At 45.4% G+C, this 23,113-nt stretch overlaps 1 protein-coding gene across 1 annotated transcript in view; it reads right to left on the reverse strand.

The window, feature by feature from the left end:
• Window positions 1-615: 615 nt before the first annotated feature.
• KIRREL2 (kirre like nephrin family adhesion molecule 2) overlaps window positions 616-23,113 on the reverse strand; it is a 30,748-nt gene continuing 8,250 nt past the window's right edge. The window contains exons 4-15 of the mRNA XM_015816966.1: window positions 21,492-21,649; window positions 20,349-20,499; window positions 18,339-18,444; window positions 16,563-16,711; window positions 15,879-16,006; window positions 14,427-14,553; window positions 11,839-11,939; window positions 7,212-7,410; window positions 5,782-5,892; window positions 3,552-3,661; window positions 1,519-1,602; window positions 616-1,062 (exon numbers count right to left, since the gene is read on the reverse strand). Of these exons, the coding sequence (XP_015672452.1) occupies window positions 616-1,062; window positions 1,519-1,602; window positions 3,552-3,661; window positions 5,782-5,892; window positions 7,212-7,410; window positions 11,839-11,939; window positions 14,427-14,553; window positions 15,879-16,006; window positions 16,563-16,711; window positions 18,339-18,444; window positions 20,349-20,499; window positions 21,492-21,649 (1,871 nt within the window). The remainder of the gene's footprint in view (window positions 1,063-1,518; window positions 1,603-3,551; window positions 3,662-5,781; window positions 5,893-7,211; window positions 7,411-11,838; window positions 11,940-14,426; window positions 14,554-15,878; window positions 16,007-16,562; window positions 16,712-18,338; window positions 18,445-20,348; window positions 20,500-21,491; window positions 21,650-23,113) is intronic.

Here is a 23,113-nt window from a genome sequence, read left to right on the forward strand (position 1 = left end):
ATTGAAGTCCATGCCCCCTTAAAGTCGCTGAGGTTCAGAAACATGAACGTAAACTATAGCATCTAGCCAGGAAAATGAAAATACAAGCACTAGTGCCCATGCGTAAAGATTTCCCAGAATCATGCGACTGCAGGAAGGGGTGGGAGGCAAGGTGGCGCATCAGTCAGTCCCACTGCTGAAGCAGCTTGATCACCACTGGATTTGTAAGCTACACTTATGGCTGATCTCCCATGAAAGCTTGGCCACCATGTGAAATCTGGATTCTTACAGACTGAGTCACCCTATAAGTCAGGTCCAGACCAAAAAGGGAACACCTTGCATTCTGGGTCCGCTTTCGTGTCCTGACACAAAGAAAGTCTATCTTATCAATTGCTTCACAGTTCTAGATTCCACGCGGAAGAAGGCAAGCAAGATGTCGGCCATCTTGGTTGCCGGAGCGGCCCCCTAGGCCAGGCCCCCTGTTGGGGTCCCCAGAGGGTGAGACTCTTGGGGGTCCTCAGGAAGAGATTCAGGTCCTCAAGACTGTCCCCTCTGAAACCAGTTCCCCAAAGCGAGTGTCCACTTCCGTTTCTTTCTCACTGAAGATGGAAGGAGTCCGGAAGGGGTGCAACTCCGTCATACGTGGGTCTGCATACGCTGTTGAGCAGGGCGCCCATAGTCAGACTGCTGAGACAAGGAAGTGTAGGAGAAACGGGAGCAGCCCGAAGCTTTGCTGGCTTGGTCGGACTGCTCGTAGCCGCTCTCGGCCTTCTCGTAGCTGCTCGGCTTGACGTAGCTAGTGAAAGCCCGGCTATAGGGAGCCGTGAGGTAAGTCGCCCCACTGTATATGTTCTCTGGAGGGAAAAGCCGCTCGTGGGTGGTGTCATATGCCGAACGGGAACTGGGAGTGCCCAAGGTGTAGCGGTGGGTGTAGTCAAAGAGTTTGGGTTGCACCGGCCCCGTGGAGGGGTACAAGGAAGTTGGCCCAAACAAAGGTCGGGGGGCTGGCGTGTATTCTGAAAAGCTGCTCCCCAAGCAGGGCTCCTCATGGGCACGCACCTTGTAGTAGCCATTGGTGGGGTCCTGTGGAGAAAAAAGAGTTGTGAAATTAAAAGATGGGGTCTCTGCTTGATCCTTGGGTTGCCAGCCAGGAGCTGTGCCCTTTTCTAGGATACGGTATTGCAGAATAGTTTTCTGTGAATCAGAATTATCGGTGGCAGGTGAATCTAAATCTCAGCTATCGTAGGAATCTTCTCCCCCACAGCTTCCTTTTCCCTCATTTGTTTATTCATTGGAGACATCTCCAATCCCTCTTTTCTCTAAGAGCTCAAGCCTACAGTACTGGTGAAGATCGTCTCCCGTTCATCTCCACCATCACAACCCTTGGAAGGAAGGTGGCTTGAAACAGAGCGAGAGGTCTACAATTCCCCCAGGTAGACCCAGAACCAAGGGGGGACCTGAATGCAGATAAATTCCTCTGCAACCGCACTGGCTCGGTCAGATATGCGGGAAATCCCGTACAGCCCCAGCAGAGCTCACCTTCAGCTCCTGACTCCCTTCGTCATCCTCCAGGATTTCACTGTGTTCAGTGTGGGACGTGGCTGGAGACTCGCTGCTTGTAGCCTGGAAGCAGAGGGAAAGGTGAGCATTGCTATCCAAGAGGCTTTGCGCAGCTTCAGGCCCAGAACTGAAACTGCCACCTGGCTAGGACCTTAAAACAGAAGGGAGCAATAATGCTAATGTATTGTGGGGAGGGGAGTAGAAGGAGGAAAGAATAAAGCCGAATTTAAAACAATCACTCTTCACTTGGCAGTTACCAGGAACTGCCCCTCAAAACAGTGGGCCCAAATATGAGCCAATCATGAACATGGAAATTTAAATATCACAAAACAAGAACTTGGAGGCCACGTGGGTCTTCCTAGTGGCCCATTCTATGTTCTAGGGCAGGGGTAGGCAACCTTGGCTCTTTTATGACTCGTGGACTTTAACTCCCAGAATTCCTATGCTGGCTCAGGAATTCTGGGAGTTGAAGTCCACGAGTCATAAAAGAGCCAAGGTTGCCTACCCGTTCTAGGGTGTCAAAAAAAAATCCAAGAAAGACATGTGGAGTTTCTTCTGAGTAGTTTTCTTTATTGTTCCTCACTTATAGATAACAAGTTTGCCAAACTAAACTGTTTGCATCATTATATACACCAGGGGTGGGTAATTAATTTCCCCAAGGAGCTACATGCGAAACTGGGACTGCTGTGGAGGGCTGAACCAATAGGGCAGCTGCGGTGGGCCAAACAGGTTTAGTCAAAGGGCTGGATGTGGCCCGCGGGCCCTAGAATGCCCAGGTCTGATATACAGACAGTACTCCGAGAATCGCTAGTAAGGAACCCTTTTAATTGTCTTCCTCCCAACCAAATTTTCCATGCTTTGTTGCTCCTTTGCCCTCTGGAAGGCAGCTCCTCCCTCCTGGGAATCCAGACTCCATTCCACCACAGAGGCCAAGTGAGATATGACGCCTGTGCTTTTTTGCCATGCCGTCATCCAAATCAGTTATGCCTGGAGTGGCTGCATTTTTACAACATGCTAGGCTTGACTAGTTTTAATCTAAACTAGGTTTTGTTTTGGGGGATGGGAGTTGTGTGAATTCAGGCCATTTAACCAGTGTGTGGTAGGGTGAAAAGAATTCAAGAGATTTATTCAGGAACCAGGCTGAGTGGGCTGTGTGAACACAGCCAATAAAGATTTAGGATTAGGCAGCCTGTGTTTACTCTCTTAATTTCTGACATTCATGAGCCAATGCCAGGGTTTAGGTGGCTAAAACAATGCCACCTATGGCAAAAAAAGCAACGAGACGAACATGCTTGTGGAACCTGAAGATTTGCAAGGATAACCCCCCAAATCTTACCATTTTTAATTGGTGCAGAGGGATTTCCCCAATACCCATTGAGGACGGGGGGACTCCATCAGTGGAGGAGGCAGCAGGGACTGGGGAATCTGAGAAACAAGGGAAGGGCATGATTTCCTGGTGGCTAGATCAGTGTTTCTCAACTTTGGCTACTTTAAGAAGTATGGACTTCAACTCCCAGAATTCCCCAGCCAGCCATGCTAGCTGGGGAATTCTGGGAGTTGAAGTCCATACTACTTAAAATGGCCAAATTTGAGAAACACTAGGCCAGGTCCAGGGGGAATGAATTAAGAGTATCCTAGAAAAACGTTAACAGGCTGGCTGGAACTCTGCAGAACAGATGAGGAAAGAGTATTATTGATTGGGGGGGGAAAAAAACCCCCACTGGAAGCGATGTCCCTAGCAGATTATACAACTGTTTGCCTCAAGCATTCGGACAGCTGCACTCTATTCTACAACTTTTAGCTGCAGCTCCCTCTCTGCCCCCTACCACACGCAGTGTGTAATTTTGAATTCTGCATGTGCCTCTTTTGTTTGTGGCTACAATGGAAAAAGAAGTACTTTCCCTCTCTCCCCCCCCCCCAAAACAGGCCGGCTCAGCTAGCTGGGACTGGATGCTGCAGAAACAGGGACTTGGCAGAAACAGAGGACCCCGTGAGCGCCCATCGCTGCATACCATCGGTTCCTTGGCGTCATCTTCCACCTCACTGGGTCTGCTGGGACTGCTCTCGCTTGTGGTGATCTGCACGAGGATATCGGCCTTAGACAGTTGCGTTCCCCGCTTGGCTGTGCAAGAGACAGATGGACAGAGGCGGATGTCAGATCATACTCCCCATCACCTAGGACAGGGGTAGGCAACCTCGGCTCTTTTATAACTCATGGACTTCAACTCCCAGAATGCCTGAGTCAGCATAGCTGAGTCAGGCATTCTGGGAGTTGAAGTCCATGAGTCATAAAAGAGCCGAAGTTGCCTACCCCTGACCTAGGAAGTTACTCTTAAGGACAAAGGTTGATGATGCCTTGCAGGAACCCCACCTCTGGGGCCATCTGGGGTTTGTTGACGGATGTGTAAACAAAGGGACAGAGAGAAGGGGCTGTTTATGACTGTAATTGAGCAGACCCATTTACAACATTTTTTTGCAGCCGTTATTAAGTGAACGCTGCAGTTGTTAAGTGAATACATTCTTCCCAACGGGTGTCTTTGCCAGGAACCGAAAGTAAACCCTGGAAACCAGAGAAAAATGTGGGGGGGGGAAATAAGATCACGGGACTATAGGACGCTGCAAGTGGCTGTGAAGTTAAGCGAGTCGCCAAGCGTCCAAAATGTGGTCGTGTGACGGAGAGGTTTTGTGGCTGTTGTAACTTCAAAGTTGGATTGTAAATTGTTTATGGGGTGAATCTGTCATCACTTGGAATGGTTGCTAAGTGGCCAGTTGTAAGCCGAGGACTAACTGTATGATGGGATATTGAGGAAAAGGAAGAGGGGCCTTGAAGTGGTGGCACAATGGTTAGAATGCAGTATTGCAAGCTAACTCTGGCCACAGCCAGCAGTTCGATCTTGACTGGCTCAAGGTTGACTCAGCCTTCCATCCTTCCCAGGTCAGTAAAATGAGGACTTGTTGAGGGCAATAGGCTCAATAGGCTGACTCTGTAAACTGCTCAGAGAGCGCACTAAAGCACTATAGGGTGATATATAAGTGCTACTTCTATTGCTAGAGTATGTGAGGCTGTGATATATATGGCTAAAAGAGGGGAATGACGATGGGGGGGGTGTTCATTATCTGAAGTGTCCATTAAATCATAGTGTCTGTCGTCCCAATGATTTACATTGCTTGCATGATGATGCTTCCATGCAAACAATGCCCATTATGTCAGCTGTGTAATGAGATCATTGCCCCAATAATGGAAATAAGATCATTTGCTCAATGGCATCAGCAGGCCAATGACAAAGATGATGTCATTATGCACAGGACACAAAATGCTTCAGGAAGTGGGCTTGCTGCACACAAGATGAAGTTGTATCAAGGACTGATAAACTGAGATTTTTCCTTCCTCGGTGAAGCCAGAAAGGGCCCTACTTGGGGTTCTACCCCATGTCTCATTATATCACTGGGCTACTCAAGGTGGCCCTGAGAACTACTGTGGTATCCTATCTTGTTCCTACAGAGGGTCCGGACTTTGCTTGGCCCCATATTTCTCCATGTTCCTGCAATGATAGCAGTTTTGGGAGTTGAAGTCCACACATCTTAAAAGTTGCTAAGGTTGAGAAACTCTGGCTTAGTAAGGCCACCCTTGAAATGCTGCATCCAGTTTTGGTCAACAGGATGTAAAAAATATGTTGAGACTCTAGAAAGAGTACAGAGAAGAGCAACAAGATGATCAGGGGACTGGAGGCTAAAACAAATAAGGAAAAGTTGCTGGAATTGGGTATGTCTAGTAGTTTAACGAAGAGAAGAATGAGTGGGGACATGATAGCAGTGTTCCAATATCTCAGGGGTTGCCACAAAGAAAAGGGAGTCAAGCTATTCTCCAAAGTGCCTGAAGGCAGGACAAGAAGCAACGGATGGAAACCAACAAAAGAGAGAAGCAACCTAGAACTAAGGAGAAATTTCCTGACAGTTAGAACAATTAATCAGTGGAACAACCTGCCTCCAGAAGCTGTGAATGCTCCAGTACTGGAAGTTTTTAAGAAGAGACTCAACAGCCATTTGTCTGAAATGGTATAGGGTTTCCTGCCTAAGCAGGGGGTTGGACTAGATGACCTCCAAGGTCCCTTCCAACTTTATTACTATTATTACTATTATTATTGTTGTTGCCTTGCAGCTGGGCTTTAACTCAAGAAAGGACTGCAAAGTCCAGGGAGAGAGGAAGGAGAAGGAGCGAGAGAAAGTTGCAGAAATCCTCACCTTTTCCGCAGCGCTTGCGGCGATAGCAGAGAGACACAAAGACCACTAAGAGCAAGAGAGCCACAACGCCCGAGGCAGCCAAAGCACCCAACATCAGGACAGACAGGACCTCTTGGTAGAAAAAAAAAAACATGGCTTGGATTAGTTTCATCTCTGGACTACTAGGGTCTTCTCCCACTTGGAGACTATCTTCTTAGCAAGCTTCCTCATTTTTCTCCTACTTCCAAAGACTTCAGACAAACCAGCAAAGATTCATCTCTTTGGCATACAGTAATGAATTGACAGCATTTGGTTTGTGGGGAGAAATACTTGCATCAAAGTTTTAATCTGGTTGCTGAATTAACACTTTTTTTTTTGGCCAAGGGCAAGACACCAAACTACCCAAACGGTCTGGGTTTGCAGAAGACGCTACCCAAGATGAATGCTGCATCTGGCAGATGTTTATCTAAACCAGGGGTGTCAAACTGCTGGCCCGCAGGCCGGATGCATCATAGCGAAACTGTGCCCACCCCATTGCCGGCAATGACAAAAAAAGTCACAATACATCGCGACAGGTCACGTGACGTTGCGAGTTTGACATCCCTGATCTAAACTAATGGAGTCTTTCAGGGGGAGGAGAGTCAAATTAGGAAGTGGTGATCACCTGCATTTGATGAAGAGAACCACTGTTCACTTATCCTTCCTTTTAATAAAATCTATGAGTCTCAAAAGGTGCTAACTATCAGACTCCTTTTGAAATTTGTCTACATGCTAAGATATTAGTATCTAAATGCGTTTATCTTACAGCTATTGGTTTTCTATAATACACTGAACTGCAAATGAGTCTTTCCTTCCTTCCTTCCTTCCTTCCTTCCTTCCTTCCTTCCTTCCTTCCTTCCTTCCTTCCTTCCTTCCTTCCTTCCTTCCTTCCTTCCTTTCCTCCCTTCCTCCCATCCATCCATCCATCCATCCACAACTCTGGTTGGCTAACATCAGGTTAAAATAAATAATAACAAATAACCCCAGACAAAACCAACAATAATCAAAGTACAGCTGAGGCCAAACACCGTCTCAATCCTTTCAGATGGGGGCTCATCTCTGACATCCTGGCTCAGCGCCTGGGAGAATAGCCAGGTTTTCACGGTCTTACAAAAGGCCAGAAGAACTGGGCTCCTCTGAACCTCAGGAGGAATGCTGACCCCATGCAGCAACAAGGAAGGCATCCTTCCTGGGTCCCATCAAAGGTCATGTTCTAGAAAGGGATCTTGGAGAATGCCATCTTTTTGGATCTTTTGAGAGAACTGATGGGCAATACGTAGTCCTGCCAATAACCATGTTCTGTGCCATGAGGATTGATTGCGTGTGGCGTGAACACAGGCAATTAGCTACAACAGGCTGCTGAGTCCAGGCAGCCATGATCAAACTTGGTCTAGCAAAAAGAGGAGATGCACCTTGGCGGCGTAAGCTGACTGCAACGGAGCGGGCGCCAAAGCGGTTCCAAGCCGTGCAGTTGTAGGGAAGGGCGAAGTCATCATCGTGGGTTGGGTCGATCAGCAGGGCTGAGAGCACTCCTTGCTCGGTCACTACGGTGTCCACTGTGAAACGATCCAGTGAGCCAGCATCCAGCATCCGTTCGCCCCATGCCCAGGCCTGGAGCAGAAGAGAAAGGTGAAACTGGGGAGAAACGACAGGCAATCCTCGACTTTCAACAGTTTGTTTAGTGACTGAAGTTACAACAACACCAAAAAAAGTAACTTATGACCATTTTTCACCCTTAGGATAATAATGATTATGATGATCCCTATAATAATAATAATGATGATGATGATGCTGGAAGGGACTTTGAAAGTCATCTAGTCCAACCTCCTGCTCAGGCAGGAAACCCTATACCATTTCGGACAAATGGCTGTCCAGTCTCTTCTTAAAAACGTCCAGTGTTGGAGCATTCACCGCTTCTGGAAGCAAATTGTTCCACTGGTTAATTGTTCTAACTGTCAGGAAGTTTCTCCTTAGTTCTAGGTTGCTTCTCTCCTTGATTAGTTTCCATACGTTGCTTCTTGTCCTGCCTTCAGGTGCTTTGGAGAATAGCTTGACTCCCTCTTCTTTGGGGCAGCCCCTGAGATATTGGAAGACTGCTATCATGTCCCCCCTCATCCTTCTCTTCGTTAAACTAGACATACCCAATTCCGACAGTCTTTCCTTACATGCTTTAGCCTCCAGTCCCCTAATCATCTTTGTTGCTCTTCTCTGTACTCTTTCTAGAGTCTCAACATCTTTTTTCCATTGTGGTGACCAAAACTGGATGCATGACCATGTGTGGTCATGTGATCAAATTTTGGACGCTTGGCAACTGGTTCATATTTATGACTGTTTGCAGTGTCCTGGGGTCATGTGATCCCCTTTTGCAACCTTCTGGTGAGCAAAGTCAACGGGGAAGTCAGATTCACTTAACAACCGTGGTTACTAATTTAACAACTGCAGTGATTCACTTAACAACCCATGGAAGAAAGGTCGTAAAATGGGGCAAAAGACCTCACTTAACAAACCTGTCACTTAGCAACATAAATTTTGGGCTCAATTGTGGTCGTCATCTGGGGACTACCTGTACACAGGTAGCATCTAGATAGCTGTCCTATGGATGTTCTTTTTACAAAATAAACCTCTGGAGTGACTTTTTGCACTCGTGACTAATACTGAGTTGGGCATTACCAGCTTAGAAAAACTATTTATTACCTGTATACATTTCAAATCTCATTTGTCTTTTCTTTTTGCAGGCTAATTGGAGGGGGGGGGAAATCACTGGAGTTTGAAAATGAAGCCACCTGGGAAAGTGATTTGCAGCTGCAGGTTATGTGTTGGTTTGTTCTTGGCTATTTGGCAGGGTGGGAGCAAAATTAGCTAACCCCCTCCTCCCCCGGGCAGGGATTCCACTTCTGTTTTAAAATTATTTTTAGCCTAGCATTGTATTCGTGGCTGGCTGGTGATGCTTTTTTTTTACAGAAGAAAATAAAAGAAAACGCCCGGAGAGAAAAATGCAAACTGCAGAGGAGAGCCGTGTTATCGCAAGCTACATCAAGGACTTTGAGTTGCACTGTGGCTACTTGGAAAACCACGCACACACGAGGCAGGAGCGCCAGTCACCAATATGCTGTCTCATCTACTTGTTCAGGGAGAAATCAAAGGCAGAAGCCTGCGTCCCCTGCAGTTAAGAGCATCGGGCGTTCTGGGCCACAAGAATCTGGATTCAGTGACCTCTACGCGATCTGCAAATAAAGCAGATTTGCCCAGACAGTCGGCTTTCACTTTTGCACAATTCATCCTGCTTTGGTTTGGCAGCCAAAGAAAATGCTGACTCTTCAGCTCCTGCACTGAGACCATCCACTCCCTAGAAACAGGGAAGCACTTAAGCCATTTTAAATTCCACACCTAACATTTTATAAGGCCCCCCCTCCCACAGGCTTCAAGCCCCCTCGTGTTCATTGGGCTGGAAGCTCTGTCCTCAAAGTCCTGGAGCCTCAAATTTCTGTGGCTAAGCAAGACAGTTGCTAAGTCAGCTTTGCCCCATTTTACGACCTTTCTGGACACAGTGGTGAAGTGAATCTGGCTTCCCCACTGAAGGTCGCAAAAGGGGATCCCATGACCTCTGGGATGCTGCGATCGTCGTAAACATGAAACAGTGGCCAAGCACCCCAATTTTGGTCACGGGACCATGGGGATGCTGCAATAGTTGTTAAGTGTGAAAAAACGGTCATGCCACTGTTTTCAGTGCTGTTGTAATTTCAAATGGTCACTAAATGAGCGGTTATAAGTCGAGGACTCTCTGTAATGGGCTGGGAGAGTAACTTTGAGGAACAAGAGGAAGAGCAGCTGCAGCAGCCAAGACGATGGTCAGATAAGAGAACTCTGAATCCAAAGCAGGAATGTAATTTGAAAAAGCATCTCGGACCTTCCCTAGTTCTCTTTCAGCTGAAGGGAAGGAGGATGGGAGGAGACCCATTCAGAGTTGCAAGATTCTGTGCCTTAACCCTCTAATAAAAATAATTTTAGTATTTATAACTTGGGTGTTCAACTTCTGAAGGGCTGACAAATTCTGGCCAAGTATGACAGGCATTGGAGGCCAGCTGGGATTCATTGGGCTTACGAAAGCCGCCCCCAATCTGATGCATCTCCGGCTGGAGAATGCTGGTTTGCATCTTCAAATGCAGCCCTGCTTGCTCTAATTGTGGTCTGTTGATTCTCTTGGCACCCCCAAGGCCCTTCCCTACAGTAATTTAATGGTCTTGCAGAGCTTTGATTTTGGAGAAGAGCGATAACAGCACTGCACATCTCTGCACATCTATCCAGAGAGAAGTCTCCACGGAGACAAGCAGGTAAGCCCGGATATTTCTGCCACCTAAGCCTGCTGAGCTTTGGGGGAAGATGAGAAATTGGATTTGAGACTTATTGTTTCATTAATAATTCCACTCCAGCCTTCTTGCTGTTTTTAACTGTTTGTACACCCATCAATTACACTTTTTTTTTTTAAGGTGGTGCTTCATTGTTTGCTGGTGGCCTGGAGGCTCTCTGAAGCACATGACAAGGATATGAACGGGCAGAAATAAAGCAGTTGCCATAGTTTTCCTGGTCAGCAAGGCAGAGGCTGGAGCAGCCAAGCAAAGAGCTCACTGCCTATATGTAATGGACCCTCCTCTTATAAATCCCTGCGGGCTAAATGTCCTTTCATCTATCTTAGCTGAAGATCTTCCCATGTTGTCTGAATCCATCAGTTCAGGCTGATACGATATGAAGATTCAAACCATTGCTGGCATTATTGTCAGGACCTTTTTGGTGTTGGCCCCACATTTTCTCTAGAAATGTACTGTACTGATGGCCCCCAAACCAATGTTGGCCATCCCAAGGCTTTTGAGGTTACTGGTAGTCCTAAAACAAAATTAAAACACAACATTCTGTATTTTAACTTTGTTTTGAATAAAATAAAAACCTATAATTAAAAAGAGATTACAGGTAGTCCTTGACTTAATGAGCACAAATTTCTGCTGCCGTGGTGGCGCAGTGGTTAGAGTGCAGTACTGCAGGTTACTTCTGCTGACTGCCGGCTGTCAGCAGTTCGATCCTCACCGGCTCAAGGTTGACTCAGCCTTCCATCCTTCCGAGGTCGGTAAAATGAGGACCCAGATTGTTGGGGGCAATAGGCTGACTCTGTAAACTCCATAGAGAGGGCTGTAAAGCGGTATATAAGTCTAAGTCCTATTGCTATTGCTAAGCAAGGTAGCTGTTATGAGTTGTGCCTGATTTTATGACCTTTTTTTGCCCGGGTTGTTAAGCGAATCATTGCAGTTGTGAAAAGAATTACACGGTCATTAAGCAAATCCTGTTCCTCCATTGACTTTGCTTGTTAGACACTGACTGGGAAGGTTGAAAAATGGTGATCACATGACCCCAGGATGCTGCGACGGTCATAAATACATGACAGTTTGCGATATCAGTTGCCATGTGCCCAAATTTTGATCACATGACCGTTCTGGACCATACTGCAATGGTGATAAGTCACTTTTTTCAGTGCCACTGTAACTTGGAACCTGTCATTTAGCAACTGTTCAAAGTCAAGAACTACCTGCATCTTATTTATATGATATCATTGACTTGTTTATTTTGGAGCCGATTTTGCTTTAACTTAATCCCTTCTTTTAAATGGCTAATTAACCCGAGCTTCCTTTTTGAAATAGATATTGGTCATTCAAATTTTAAAATTGTTTGGTATTACTGAAACAGCTTTTTTTCCCCCCACTGGCTCTCAAATGCTACCAGGGAAATTCCTTCAAGGCAGTTAATCCATCAGACAACTGTGTTAAGAGGCATACTGTATACATTTTGCCTTTAGGCTCGCCTTTTATATTTTAAAACACCTTAAGACGACTTTAACCTTGGCTAAGAAATTAAGCTAATGAGGGATACAGGATGTCTTGAGAACTAGAAACTTGCATACAATTAAAGAACTGCCATTTCCAGTTCTGATGGATTCTAAGCGAAGATCTAATAAAGGCAAGCGGAAGGCCACTAAAAAATTGAAATACTTACGATTCTGTCTGGGCGGGGCACGCTTTCCACCAAGCATTCCAGACGGGCTTTGGCCCCCACTGCTGTCTGCTGGCTTGGTTCAGCACTAATAATGGGCGGACCTGGAAACAAAGGCACAACTTCAGCAAATGAGAGGCTTTGGAGTTCCTCGGTGCTCTCTGAGCTTGACTGCTTCCATGTAGACATTTCATTATGAAACTACTGTAGATAACATGGTCAGTATTTGTGAGTGTGGGGCTTGCTCCCTCTTTATATACAATAGTTTGCCCTGCCAATGTTGCTGGGGGTGTGGCTTTATCCTTGGTACTTTTTAAGAAGAGATTGGACAACCATTTGTCCGAAATGGTATACGGTTTCCTGCCTGAGCAGGGGGTTGGACTAGAAGACCTCCAAGGTCCCTTCCAACTCTATATTATTATTATTGTTATTGTTATTGTTGTTGTTGCTGTTGTTAATTATTGCACAGTCAGCCAGATGTTCAGACTGGATTTGACATTTTTGTCTACCTATCGAGATAGGCAGATGTGGATGTTTGATGGTACTACAGATATTGTTGCAGGATGGAAGCAGTTCCTAGCAAGACTGCCTTTTCCAATTGACTAATGGTGAATTTGTCAATGCCAATGATGTTCAAGTGGTGCTCCAGTTTTGGGATTGCACCTAAGGCACCCATTACTATTGGTACTACCCTTGCTTGTCTTTACCTTATTATTATTGTTTGCATCATCATCATCATCATCATCATCATCATCATCATCATCATCATCATCATCATCATCATCATCGTTTCCTTGATTAGGGTATTGTTTTCTCCTTGACTTTTGTGTGGTGTTAATCCCTGCTTATCTGGGTGTTAACTGCTGGACAGAATCGGGCCTTTTTGTTTCATCGGTAGCTTTTTTATTGTCTCTTTTGAATGGTGTATAAATATGGTGTATCTCTATGTGTCTATTGATGTCTGAATGCCAAGCTATTCCCTGGTGTTTTTGGATTTAGCCTGGTCTAGAATGCCCAGTTGAAACTATGGTTGAGTCTATCCCTGTGTTGTGAAATTTAGGAGTTTTCATCGTGTCTTCTAATTGCTACTTGATGTTCATGAATGCGCTCTGCTAGTCTTCTGCCTGTCTGTCCTACATGGTGGCTGTTACAATTCTTAACACTGTTATCTTGTATGTACAGTGCTCAAAGTTGTAGCTGTATGTGTGCTATAGACATACCTATGTTTTAGATGAACGTTAAGTATGTTGTAGATCAGGTGTCTGCAACCTTGACAACTTCAAGACTTGTGGACTTCTGCTCCCAGAATTCCTCAGCCAGCTCTTGCTGGCTGAGGAATTCTGGGAGCTGAAGTCCACAAGTCTTAAAGTTGTCAAGGTTGCAGACCCCTGCTGCAGATGTACTGTCGATTGTTGTATGTTGTAGACACAAGCTCAAAGAACACCAAAGATTGAGCTGCATATATTCTCTTCTATTGAAAATTAGAACTTGTCAGGTGACCTCTTAGCTTCTCATTGAAAAGCTCCTTAAGACTTGGCTGGGGTCTTAGGGCCAGGAGTTCCCAGGCAACCGGAGTGGGGCTCAGAGGGCTCCATTGACAAGGCTGCCATTTTTATCCTCCCTCACCTGGGGGAATTATATTTCCAGCCTTTATGATGTTTCATAATATGTATTCATAGTTTAAATTTGCAAGACCGCCTCCTACCAAATATCTCCCTTCGACCAGTCCGCTCCCACAGAGAGGGCCTTCTTAGGGTACCGTCGGCCAGCCAATGCCGGCTGGCGACCCCCAGGGGGAGAGCCTTCTCTGTGGCAGCTCCTGCCCTCTGGAATGACCTGCCCCCCGACCTACATACGTACAATTGCGGACCTGCGCCTCTTCCGCCGAGCCCTGAAAACTCATCTGTTCCATGCGGCCAGCCTGGCGTAGTTTTGATTGGGTTTTGTTAGGGGTTTTATATTTTAGAGCAGGCTTTTATGTAATATTTACTGTGATTTTTATTATTGCCTGTTCACTGCCCTGAGTCCCGTAAGGGAGATAGGGCGGTATATAAATTTAAATAATAAATAAATCAGAGGTCTCCAATCTTTCTAGTTGGGGACCGGAGGAAAAAGGAGGGGGAAGCATTTCAGGCATGCGCGCATGTGCACAAACGGGGCCGCGAGCACACACAATGCAAATGGGGTGGTGCTAGTGCCCAAATGACACTTGCTAGCACTGCCTTGTTTTTGCTGTGTGGGTGCTAACACCGCCCCGTTTTCTAGCAAGCCACGGCCCGGTAGTGAGCCACGGTCCACAGGTTGGAGACCCCTGCTTTAAATTTTTGCTTAATTTCTTATTTATAATCTGATTGCTATTCATTGCTCAGAGTCTCTATCGTGTGATGGAAGGCTATATAAACTTGAATGAATGAATGAATGAATGAATTGAATTTGATAGGGAGTCATGATTTGATCACAATAGGATGGTTGTAATAAATGAGGATGGGAAAATCCTACTTTCCTCACAGGAATTCCTCCCTCCCAATTGGAAAATGGTTTGAACCATCTCCCCTTTGCCAAATTCACCCTTCTGGGTCTTGAACTCTCACCATTTACAGCCAGGGTCACCTCTTTCTCAGCCACTCCAATGCGAGGCACGATGGCTTTGCACACATACATGCCGGCGTCCTCTTGAGTCACTGCCTTGAGATGCAATGTGTTGCCATTACTCAGCACCTGTTGATATAAGTTGGCTCAGTTGATCTTGTCTTCCTTAATGGCCAAGGATAATGTCCTTTTCCTGAGATTCTAAAAATACCAGGGAGTGCACGTGTTGGCCATCCCCAATTGAAAGGAATGAGTTGAAAGGAGTCTGGTAGCATCTTTCCCCACTTTTTACTAAAAGGTGTAAGTTTTCGTGAGCTGCAGCCTCCCTTCATCAATTGCATGGCATCTTTTGATTAAATTTGTTAAGTTGGAAGAGGTGCACCACACCACTCTTGATTTGGGGTTACTGTTGATTAACATGGCATTTCTTCTACAATATCCCCTATGAAGGCAGTGAGGGATTAATGGGAACAGACTTTTTGTTAGTGGTGGGCCCAGCTTTGATATTGTTTACCAGTTGCAAAGATAGAAATTTGGCAGGGCCAAGTTTAGACCTGGGGAGGCCCTAATATATGGGAAGAGAGAGAGCAGTATTTCATAATCTTGGTCACTTTAAGATGCGTGGACTTCAACTCCCAGAATCACAGTTGGCTGTGGGATTCTGGGCGTTGAAGTCCATGCATCTTAAAGTGGCAAAATTGAGAAAAACAGCTGTAGAGCAATATTTGGCAATTGTTAACAAAGAAGGCAGCTGTGGAACAGTTGGACTTGGCAAGAATGTCATCAAGATGTATAACTGATCTGTGATGTGCTGGGGATAAGCTTTTTTTGTAACGCAGGGCGAATGCTGCAGAACATACTGTATTTTAATCCTCGGTGATGAGGAACAGAGGAGACCTTTCTCACGTGACATTGTAGGAGACCTGGCTTAATTTATGATGCCAAGAAATCAGGAGTCTGGTAGCATCCTTTCTGATGAACACATGTGATTGGAAGGCATCAACCTTCTCATCTCATCAGACACAACTCATGAAAGCTGATGCATTTTAATCAAATGTGTTTGTCAGAAAAAAACGCTACCAGATTCTTCATATTAAAGTTGCAACTGTAATAAATGAAAAAAAAAATCTTAAATTTTGAGAAGCCCCTTTAGGCTGTGAATATCCCTGTTGCTTGGCTGATGTCTGAGTCTGGTTAAGACTTTGGTGAAAATCTCCCATTCTGATCTCTTGTCTACTTGCTGATGTTGAGCTTGTGGTAACTATCGAAATTGTAGAGCAGGGGTCTTCAACCTTGGCCCTTTTATGACTAGTGGACTTCAACTCCCAGAATTCCTCAGCCAGCATGCCTGGCTGAGGAATTCTGGGAGTTGAAGTCCACAAGTCATAAAAGGGCCAAGGTTGAAGACCCCTGTTGTAGAGAAAATGGAAATTGACTGTCAAAGCTGAACTCACCACAGTGGATCCTTTCTTTGTCCAGGCCAAGGTAAGAGGTGGGTTCCCTGTCCAGGTGCAGGTAAAAGAGGCATCTGAGCCGATGTCCACTGTTAGGGGCTTGGGCTGGGAGACAAGGTGAGGTCCAACTATAGGAGCAAAAAAGAGGAAAGAATTAGTTGAGCATCAATCACAGCAGCCAATAGGCTGCTAGAGGCATCAGGACCCCACTACACTTTGTAGTCTATCTCTTATCTCTTTGTCTGTCTCTGAGTATCTACGGAGATTCTCAGTCATCCAGGTCATGGTTTTCCCAAAGGTGCTTTTTCAAGAGGCAACTGGACTTTATTTTTCCTTGAAGACATTTTGTTTCTCATCTAAGAAGCTTCTCCAGTACTGACTGAAGTTCTTCAGTTCAGGTAGAACTGAAGAAGCTTCTTGGATGAGAAGTGGATGCCTTCAAGGCAAAGCAAAGAAAGACCAGTTGCCTCTTGAAAAAGCACCTTTGGGTCTATCTCTGAGTGTTTCTCAACCTCAGCAACTTTAAGATGTGTTGACTTCAACCCCCCAAATGCCCCAGCCAGTTATTGTTTCTGTATCCCTATAGAATTTACAGGTTCAGTCCCCGGGGAAATGCTAGAAAAAAATGCTTGCTGAAACCCCCAACCCCTTCCCTATAATTCCTTCTTGAAAGTTTTGACTCACAATGGACGTCCACCAGAGTGCTAACATTGGTGCTGCCCACAGCGTTGGACACTTCACACGACACAGGCTCTGTGAAGAAAGACTGGTCAACTGTGGCTTCGTAGCTGTCACCATTGGCCTCTGGGATGGGGACGCCGCCTTTAGCCCACCTGTCAAGGCAGATATGGTCTTAGGAGACCTTGACTCAACATGTTAAGCTCTAAAACTGGGTTCACGTCATGGGCAATGCAATGAGCTGTGAGAATAACTTGAGAGTAGGAGGAAGAGCTACAGGGCCTGACAAGAGATGTCTCACTCCACAAAAGAGGGTCAAGAAAGCATATCACAGGGGATCCTCTTTTGTTCTCTGGAAAGTAAAGGTAAGGGAGGGGAGAAGTACTTTCAGACTTGCAAGTTTGGTTACTGTAACCCAGAGGTCTTCAAACTTGGCCCTTTTATGACTTGTGGACTTCAACTCCCAGAATTCCTCAGCCAGTGTGCCTGGCTGAGGAATTCTGGGAGTTGAAGTCCACAAGTCATAAAAGGGCCACGTTTGAAGACCCCTGCTGTAACTTTCCAATAAAGACAGTTTTGATACTCAAGATTTTGGTTCCCTGTCTGGACTACCACAAAGAGCTGACAGAATTGTCCAAATAAATAAATCACAGCCTGGCTTAACGTGGTGACCTGACTCATCCTCCGTGCTACAACAGTGGCTGAGTAGATTCTTGCAAGCACAACCCAAGCACCCACCTAATTTTACTCTACTTTTGCATTTTATAGGAACTCGGTTGCTTGGTTGTTACTGCCCCTCAGTAGAATCTGTCACCCTTCCACCCAAAAAAATAATGTACTTTCTGGCCATTGAAAGTGTGCCCATGCTTGTCTTAGAAGAAAAAGTTGTGATATTGGGGCCTTTTTAATTTACTTAAGACATCAATAAAGGCATACGAGCAAGGAAGTTACTCCTTTTCTGTTAAGATACTAGAAGCCAAAATCCATAATGAAGCTGACTGGTTGAGACTTAGAACAGACAAATAGAGAATTTTTTTATGCAATGCACAATTGTCCTGGGGAACATCCTGCCACAAGAATGGATGGTGGCTACCAAATTAAAATTGGATCAAAGAAATCAATGGAGAATATCATTGATTACTATCAATTGGATCTGAACCATCACTAGATTTAGCAATCATACACTTCTGAAAACTAGGGAATACAAGTGGGAAGTAGTGTAACTTTGAGCTGATCCATGTTAGCTAATTCTTACATATCAGCTGGCCAGCATAGTCCTCGCTTAATAACTGCTTGTTCAGTGATTTACAACTGGTCCTTGAAATTGCAGCTGTTGCAACATCTCAGTAGTCATGTGATTGTGATTTAGGCGCTTGGCAACCAGCGGGCATTTATGACAGTTGCATTGTCCCATGGTCACATGATCACCATTCATGACCTTCACAGCCAGCTTCTGACAAATACATTCATTCCATGGGGAAGCCAGAAGTCACAAATCACAGTCATGTGACATCATGCTTAACGACTGTGGGCAATTTTCTTGTTGACCGTAGCTGGAATCGATGATCCTAAGTCTGGTGAAGTCACATGGCATTTCATTTTACAACTGCACCGCTTAGCGATGTAGAGTTGCCGATTCCAATTGTGGTCAGTAAGCGAGGACTAAGCTGCATAACTGAGCATGCAAATCCTCCGTGCTGCCATTAGAGGGCACCTCAACCACACAGTTGCTCTACTCGAACTCTAGATTAGTCTGCAGCTTCTTCATATTCAAATTCTTACCGATAACCTGTCACTTCAGGATTGGAGGTTGCGGTGCAGAGGAAACTGACTTTGCCACCCTCAGGCACAGTTTGTGGCTGTACTGCCAGGATCACAACTGGTGGATCTGTACGGTGGAGAAGAGGGATGGGAAAAATCCCAATTCTTTTACTTTTCCATAGTACAATATAGTGACCCCAAAGATCGTTAAAGACACCATTCTTTTGCACCCTAATCTTCATCCAACAACTCTTAGAAACAATTTTTGCAAAGTGGGAGAATTATTATGGGATGCATTGTCTGATCTTCCAACTTGGCTCCCTTACAGACTTGTTTGCAGATCTAGTTGGATCCCTAGTGCAGGGGTCCCCAACCCCCGGTCTGTGGACCAGTACCGGGCCAAGGCATGCCAGCAACCGGTCTGCACAAACAAGCAAAGCCCCAGCTGTGGGATGCAGGCAGCACACAAAACCATGCCCCCTCCGGTCCGCAGAAAAACCTCTCTCCATGTAACCAGTCCCTGGTGCCCAAAAGGTTGGGGACCTCTGTCCTAGTGGGACTGCCAATAGCTGCTCCATCTAAACAGAGTTAGACCTTTTTGGAGGCTACACCAAAACCAGGAAGCTACAATCCCAGTTGCATGCCCCTTCAGGTTTCCTGGGCTTCTCTCAAGGATCAGGTATCTGATTTTTCAGGACCAGCTGCAGTAAATATTTGTCTCCAACTTCATGGTTTGACTGTGCTTCCTCGTGATCAGGGCTTCTAATAACAGTCTTAGAATGCTAGTCAGCTCCTACGATATAGGCAGTTCATATCTACAAAATTTTAGGATTTTAGAATCCTAAAATTGGAAGAAGTTACTTTCAGCCATCACGTCCAACCCACAGTTCAGTGGAGGAATCCAAACTAAAGCATTCAGACCGAGGGGTGTCTTCTTCTGCTTGGACACTTCTGATGAAGGTCAACCTACTCCACCCACAGATTACTAGCTCCATTACTGAATGGCTCTTGCAGTTCAGAAGCTTTTCCTAACTTTCAGACAGAGAATCTGCCATCCCATAATTCAAATTATTTTTTTTTTTGCCCTGCACTCTGGAAACAAAAGACAACATCTCTTTTGCCCTGCACTCTGGAAACAAAAGACAACATTTCTGCTATCTGAAGAATGCTGTTGTATGTGTCCTCTCTTCTCAAGGTTAAACATCCTCAACACCTTTTTCATTTCTAGTGATAAAAGAATTTCCCCCCTCACAAAGCAAATTACAGTTTGGGAATTCATTTGTGTAGGTCTCCTCCTAGATGACCTTAGCCCAGATCTTGGACTGACACCCTTGAATCTTTTGTTCTTGTTGGTGTGGGGGGGGGGAAACGATACTCCATGAGGATTTCCTGCACTTACTGGAGGAGGGTGGGCAGGACGCAAATGTAATAAATACATCTGTGGCTAGGGATGAGCTCAGGAACTGTTGCTGGAATTGGGTATGTCTAGTTTAATGAAGAGAAGGAGGAGGGGAGACATGATAGCAGTGTTCCAATATCTCAGGGGCTGCCCCAAAGAAGAGGGAGTCAAGCTATTCTCCCAAGCACCTGAAGGCAGGACAAGAAGCAATGGATGGAAACTAATCAAGGAGAGAAGCAACCTAGAACTAAGGAGAAACTTCCTGACAGTTAGAACAATTAACCAGTGGAACAACCTGCCTCCAGAAGCGGTGAATGCGCCAACACTGGAAGTTTTTAAGAAGAGACTGGACAGCCATTTGTCTGAAATGGTATAGGGTTTCCTGCCTGAGCAGGGGGGTTGGACTAGATGACCTCCAAGGTTCTTTCCATCATCATCATCATCATCATCATCATCGTCGTCATCATCATCATCATCATCATCATCATCATCGTCATCATCATCATCATTATCCCTTCCAAACTCAGTAGTCTACTTGGCCATTCCTTGGCCACAAACCCAAGCGCAGGTATCTCCAGCTCATCCCTCCTTCATCCAGTTCTCCTGAACATGTCCTTGCCTTGGATACTCACACTGAACATTAATGGTGACTGAGGTCTGCTTGCCAGCAGGGGCTGCAGGGTTGCTGACGCGGCAGGTGAAGGTGCTGCCCATATCTCGGCTGCTTGGCATTAAGAGGAGGGTACTGACAGCCACTTCCCGCTTGCCATCATCCATCAGGGACTACAAGAGAGCAAAGGAGAAGCATTTATATCCAAACTTCTTGCAACTCTAGGAAGACAGAGCCGGGTGTTATAGACTTAGAATGCCATGGATCGCTCACAATTGATTTGGAGATGAGTCTTTTCCCCTCTTCCTTACTCGCTGGCCCACATTTTGAGACTTCACCTTAACATGCCCATTTCTCAATATCATAGAGTTGGAAGAGACCTCGGAGGTCTTCTAGTCTAAGTCCCTGTCCAAGACAGGGGTCCTCATATCATCCCTGGGGGCGCAGTGGTTAGAATGCAGTACTGCAGGCTAATTCTGCTGACTGCCGGCTGCCAGCAGTTCGGCAATTCAAGTCTTACCGGCTCAAGGTTGACTCAGCCTTACACCCTTCGGAGGTTGGTAAAATGAGGACCCAGATTGTTGGGGGCAATATGCGGATTCTGTAAACCGCTTAGAGAGGGCTGTAAAGCATTGTGAAGTGGTATATAAGTCTGCTATTGCTATTGCTATCCCCCCAAAATAGTTGTCCTAACTGGTCTTGAAAATCTCCAGTGATGGAGCATCCACAATTCCAGGAGATAAAACTCTTCCACTGCTTGTCTGTGAAGATTCCCAATCATCCAAGTCATGGTCCCAAAGGTGCTTTTTCCAAAAGGCAGCTGGGCTTTCTTGTTTTTCTCCTTTGAAAACATTTTGCTTCTCATCCAACAAGCTTCTTCAAGATCTCTGAATGAGAGGGTGAGAAGTGAAACGTTTTCAAAGGAAAAAACAAAACCAAGACAAATCCACTTGCCTTTTGGAAAAAGCACCTTTGGGTCTTCCACTATTTAATAATTCTCAGTACTATGAAATCCCTCCTTATCTCCCTCTGACAATTGCACAATGTGCGATTCTGACAACTAGTGATTGAAAACCGCCAGGCTGAGTTTACCCCCAAAAGCACAAATTCTCAGGTTGGTCCCATACTCTCTTTGGGGACCGAAGCTGAACGCTCACTGACTCACCTTGGAGTAAACAGCTGACTGTTGCCTTTGCCCATCACGATACCAGGTGATTTCAGCTGCTGGCTTAGCTCCAGCTGCGCGGCATGAAAGGTTGTAGGGGATGTTGGAGATGACATGGACAATGGGGCCACTGTGAATCTCAGGGTCATTGGGGGGGACTGCAAGAAGAGAGGCAGAAAGGTATGGTTAGTTGCCTTGACTTGGAACGAGTCTATTGACAAGCAGGCCTGGGAATGACCAACTGTTGGCTAACTGGAGTACAATTCATTCACAAGCAGAAGAGAATATTTGTAGCATGGAGTCCTTGATACTCTCTGAACTTGGTTGTTTTCTTGCAGATGTTTCATTATCCAACTAGGCAACATCTTCATTGCACTGAAAATTAACATCAACCGCTTTGATGAGGTTACCTGCCAGGAAACAACCAAAGTCGGACAGCACCAAGATCTCCACAATTCATTGACTTTTCCTCATTCTGTCTCTTGGTCGGATTTCTGAACAATTGGAAATATAATCAGCAAAGAGCAGTGATGCAGGCTCTCCAACATCCCCGCTGGCTTATAATTCAATCTACGCTGCCAGGAAAAATATGGAGAAAACAAGGCTTATGCTAGACCAGAATAGGTAAGCTTGATTCATATGTAGCCTCTTGCAATGAACCATATCTGAGGGTGAAATGATTATCTTTCTGCAACAATGCTTTAAAAATATGGCTGGAGGAGAAATGGGAACAAGAGGCCCTCAGAGACAAACTGGTCCATTTCTACTCTTGCCATAATGGAGAATATGTATGTAGCCCAGGATTGAATTCTGGAGCTCTGAGCCTGTTTCTCTTCCTGCAAATATTTTGTTACCGGGTTAAATATCATCATCAATGCAGGATAGTTTGCCGGCTCCATTTTCTTATGCATCGATGACTCAGCAAACTCTGTTTCCCCCCCTCCCCCGGCACTAATGATATTACCTAGTTGAGTAATGGAATGTTTGCAAGATCAGAAAGAAGCTAAAAAAATGCCCAAAATTCGAACTTTAAATGTTTAAGGTCATCCCCCCCACCCCAACTGGTCCAAAAGCATACCACTGAAATTGGCAGTCATTTTCGTATATTTTGACAGCATAATTTTGAACTGGGCAGAGGATTTAAGGAGGGGAGGACGGAAAAATTGAACTTAAAACGTGTTGCCTGAACATATGTGGACACGCAACAAGATCTCTAATATGCAATCTTGTAAGAAATAAACAATGATGTAGGTTAGTCCTCGTTTAGTCATTGCTTTGTTTAGTGACCATTCACAGTTATGATGGCGATAAACAGGTAACTTCACAACCCATCCTCGCACTTATCACTTGCAGCCTTCACAGGTCCATAAAGCAAAGGAAAGCTGAAGGAAGATTGTAAGCACAGTCACTTAGTGATTGCTTTGCTTAATCGCCAAGTTGTTGGTCCCAATTGTGGCCACTAAACAAGGACTATCTGTAATGAGAAGAGTTATATTGTTTTAAATTTCAGCAAATATCTTTAATATCTGGCAAATAATTTTTATTTCGTGGACCTCTGAGAGAAGGGACCCCCAGGGATTCTCAGATCACACTTTCTGTCCAAATTATCTTCACCAGTGGAA

This window comes from Protobothrops mucrosquamatus, unplaced genomic scaffold, assembly GCF_001527695.2.
Source record: "Protobothrops mucrosquamatus isolate PMUCROS unplaced genomic scaffold, P.Mucros_1.0 scaffold542, whole genome shotgun sequence".
Lineage (NCBI taxonomy): Eukaryota > Metazoa > Chordata > Lepidosauria > Squamata > Viperidae > Protobothrops > Protobothrops mucrosquamatus.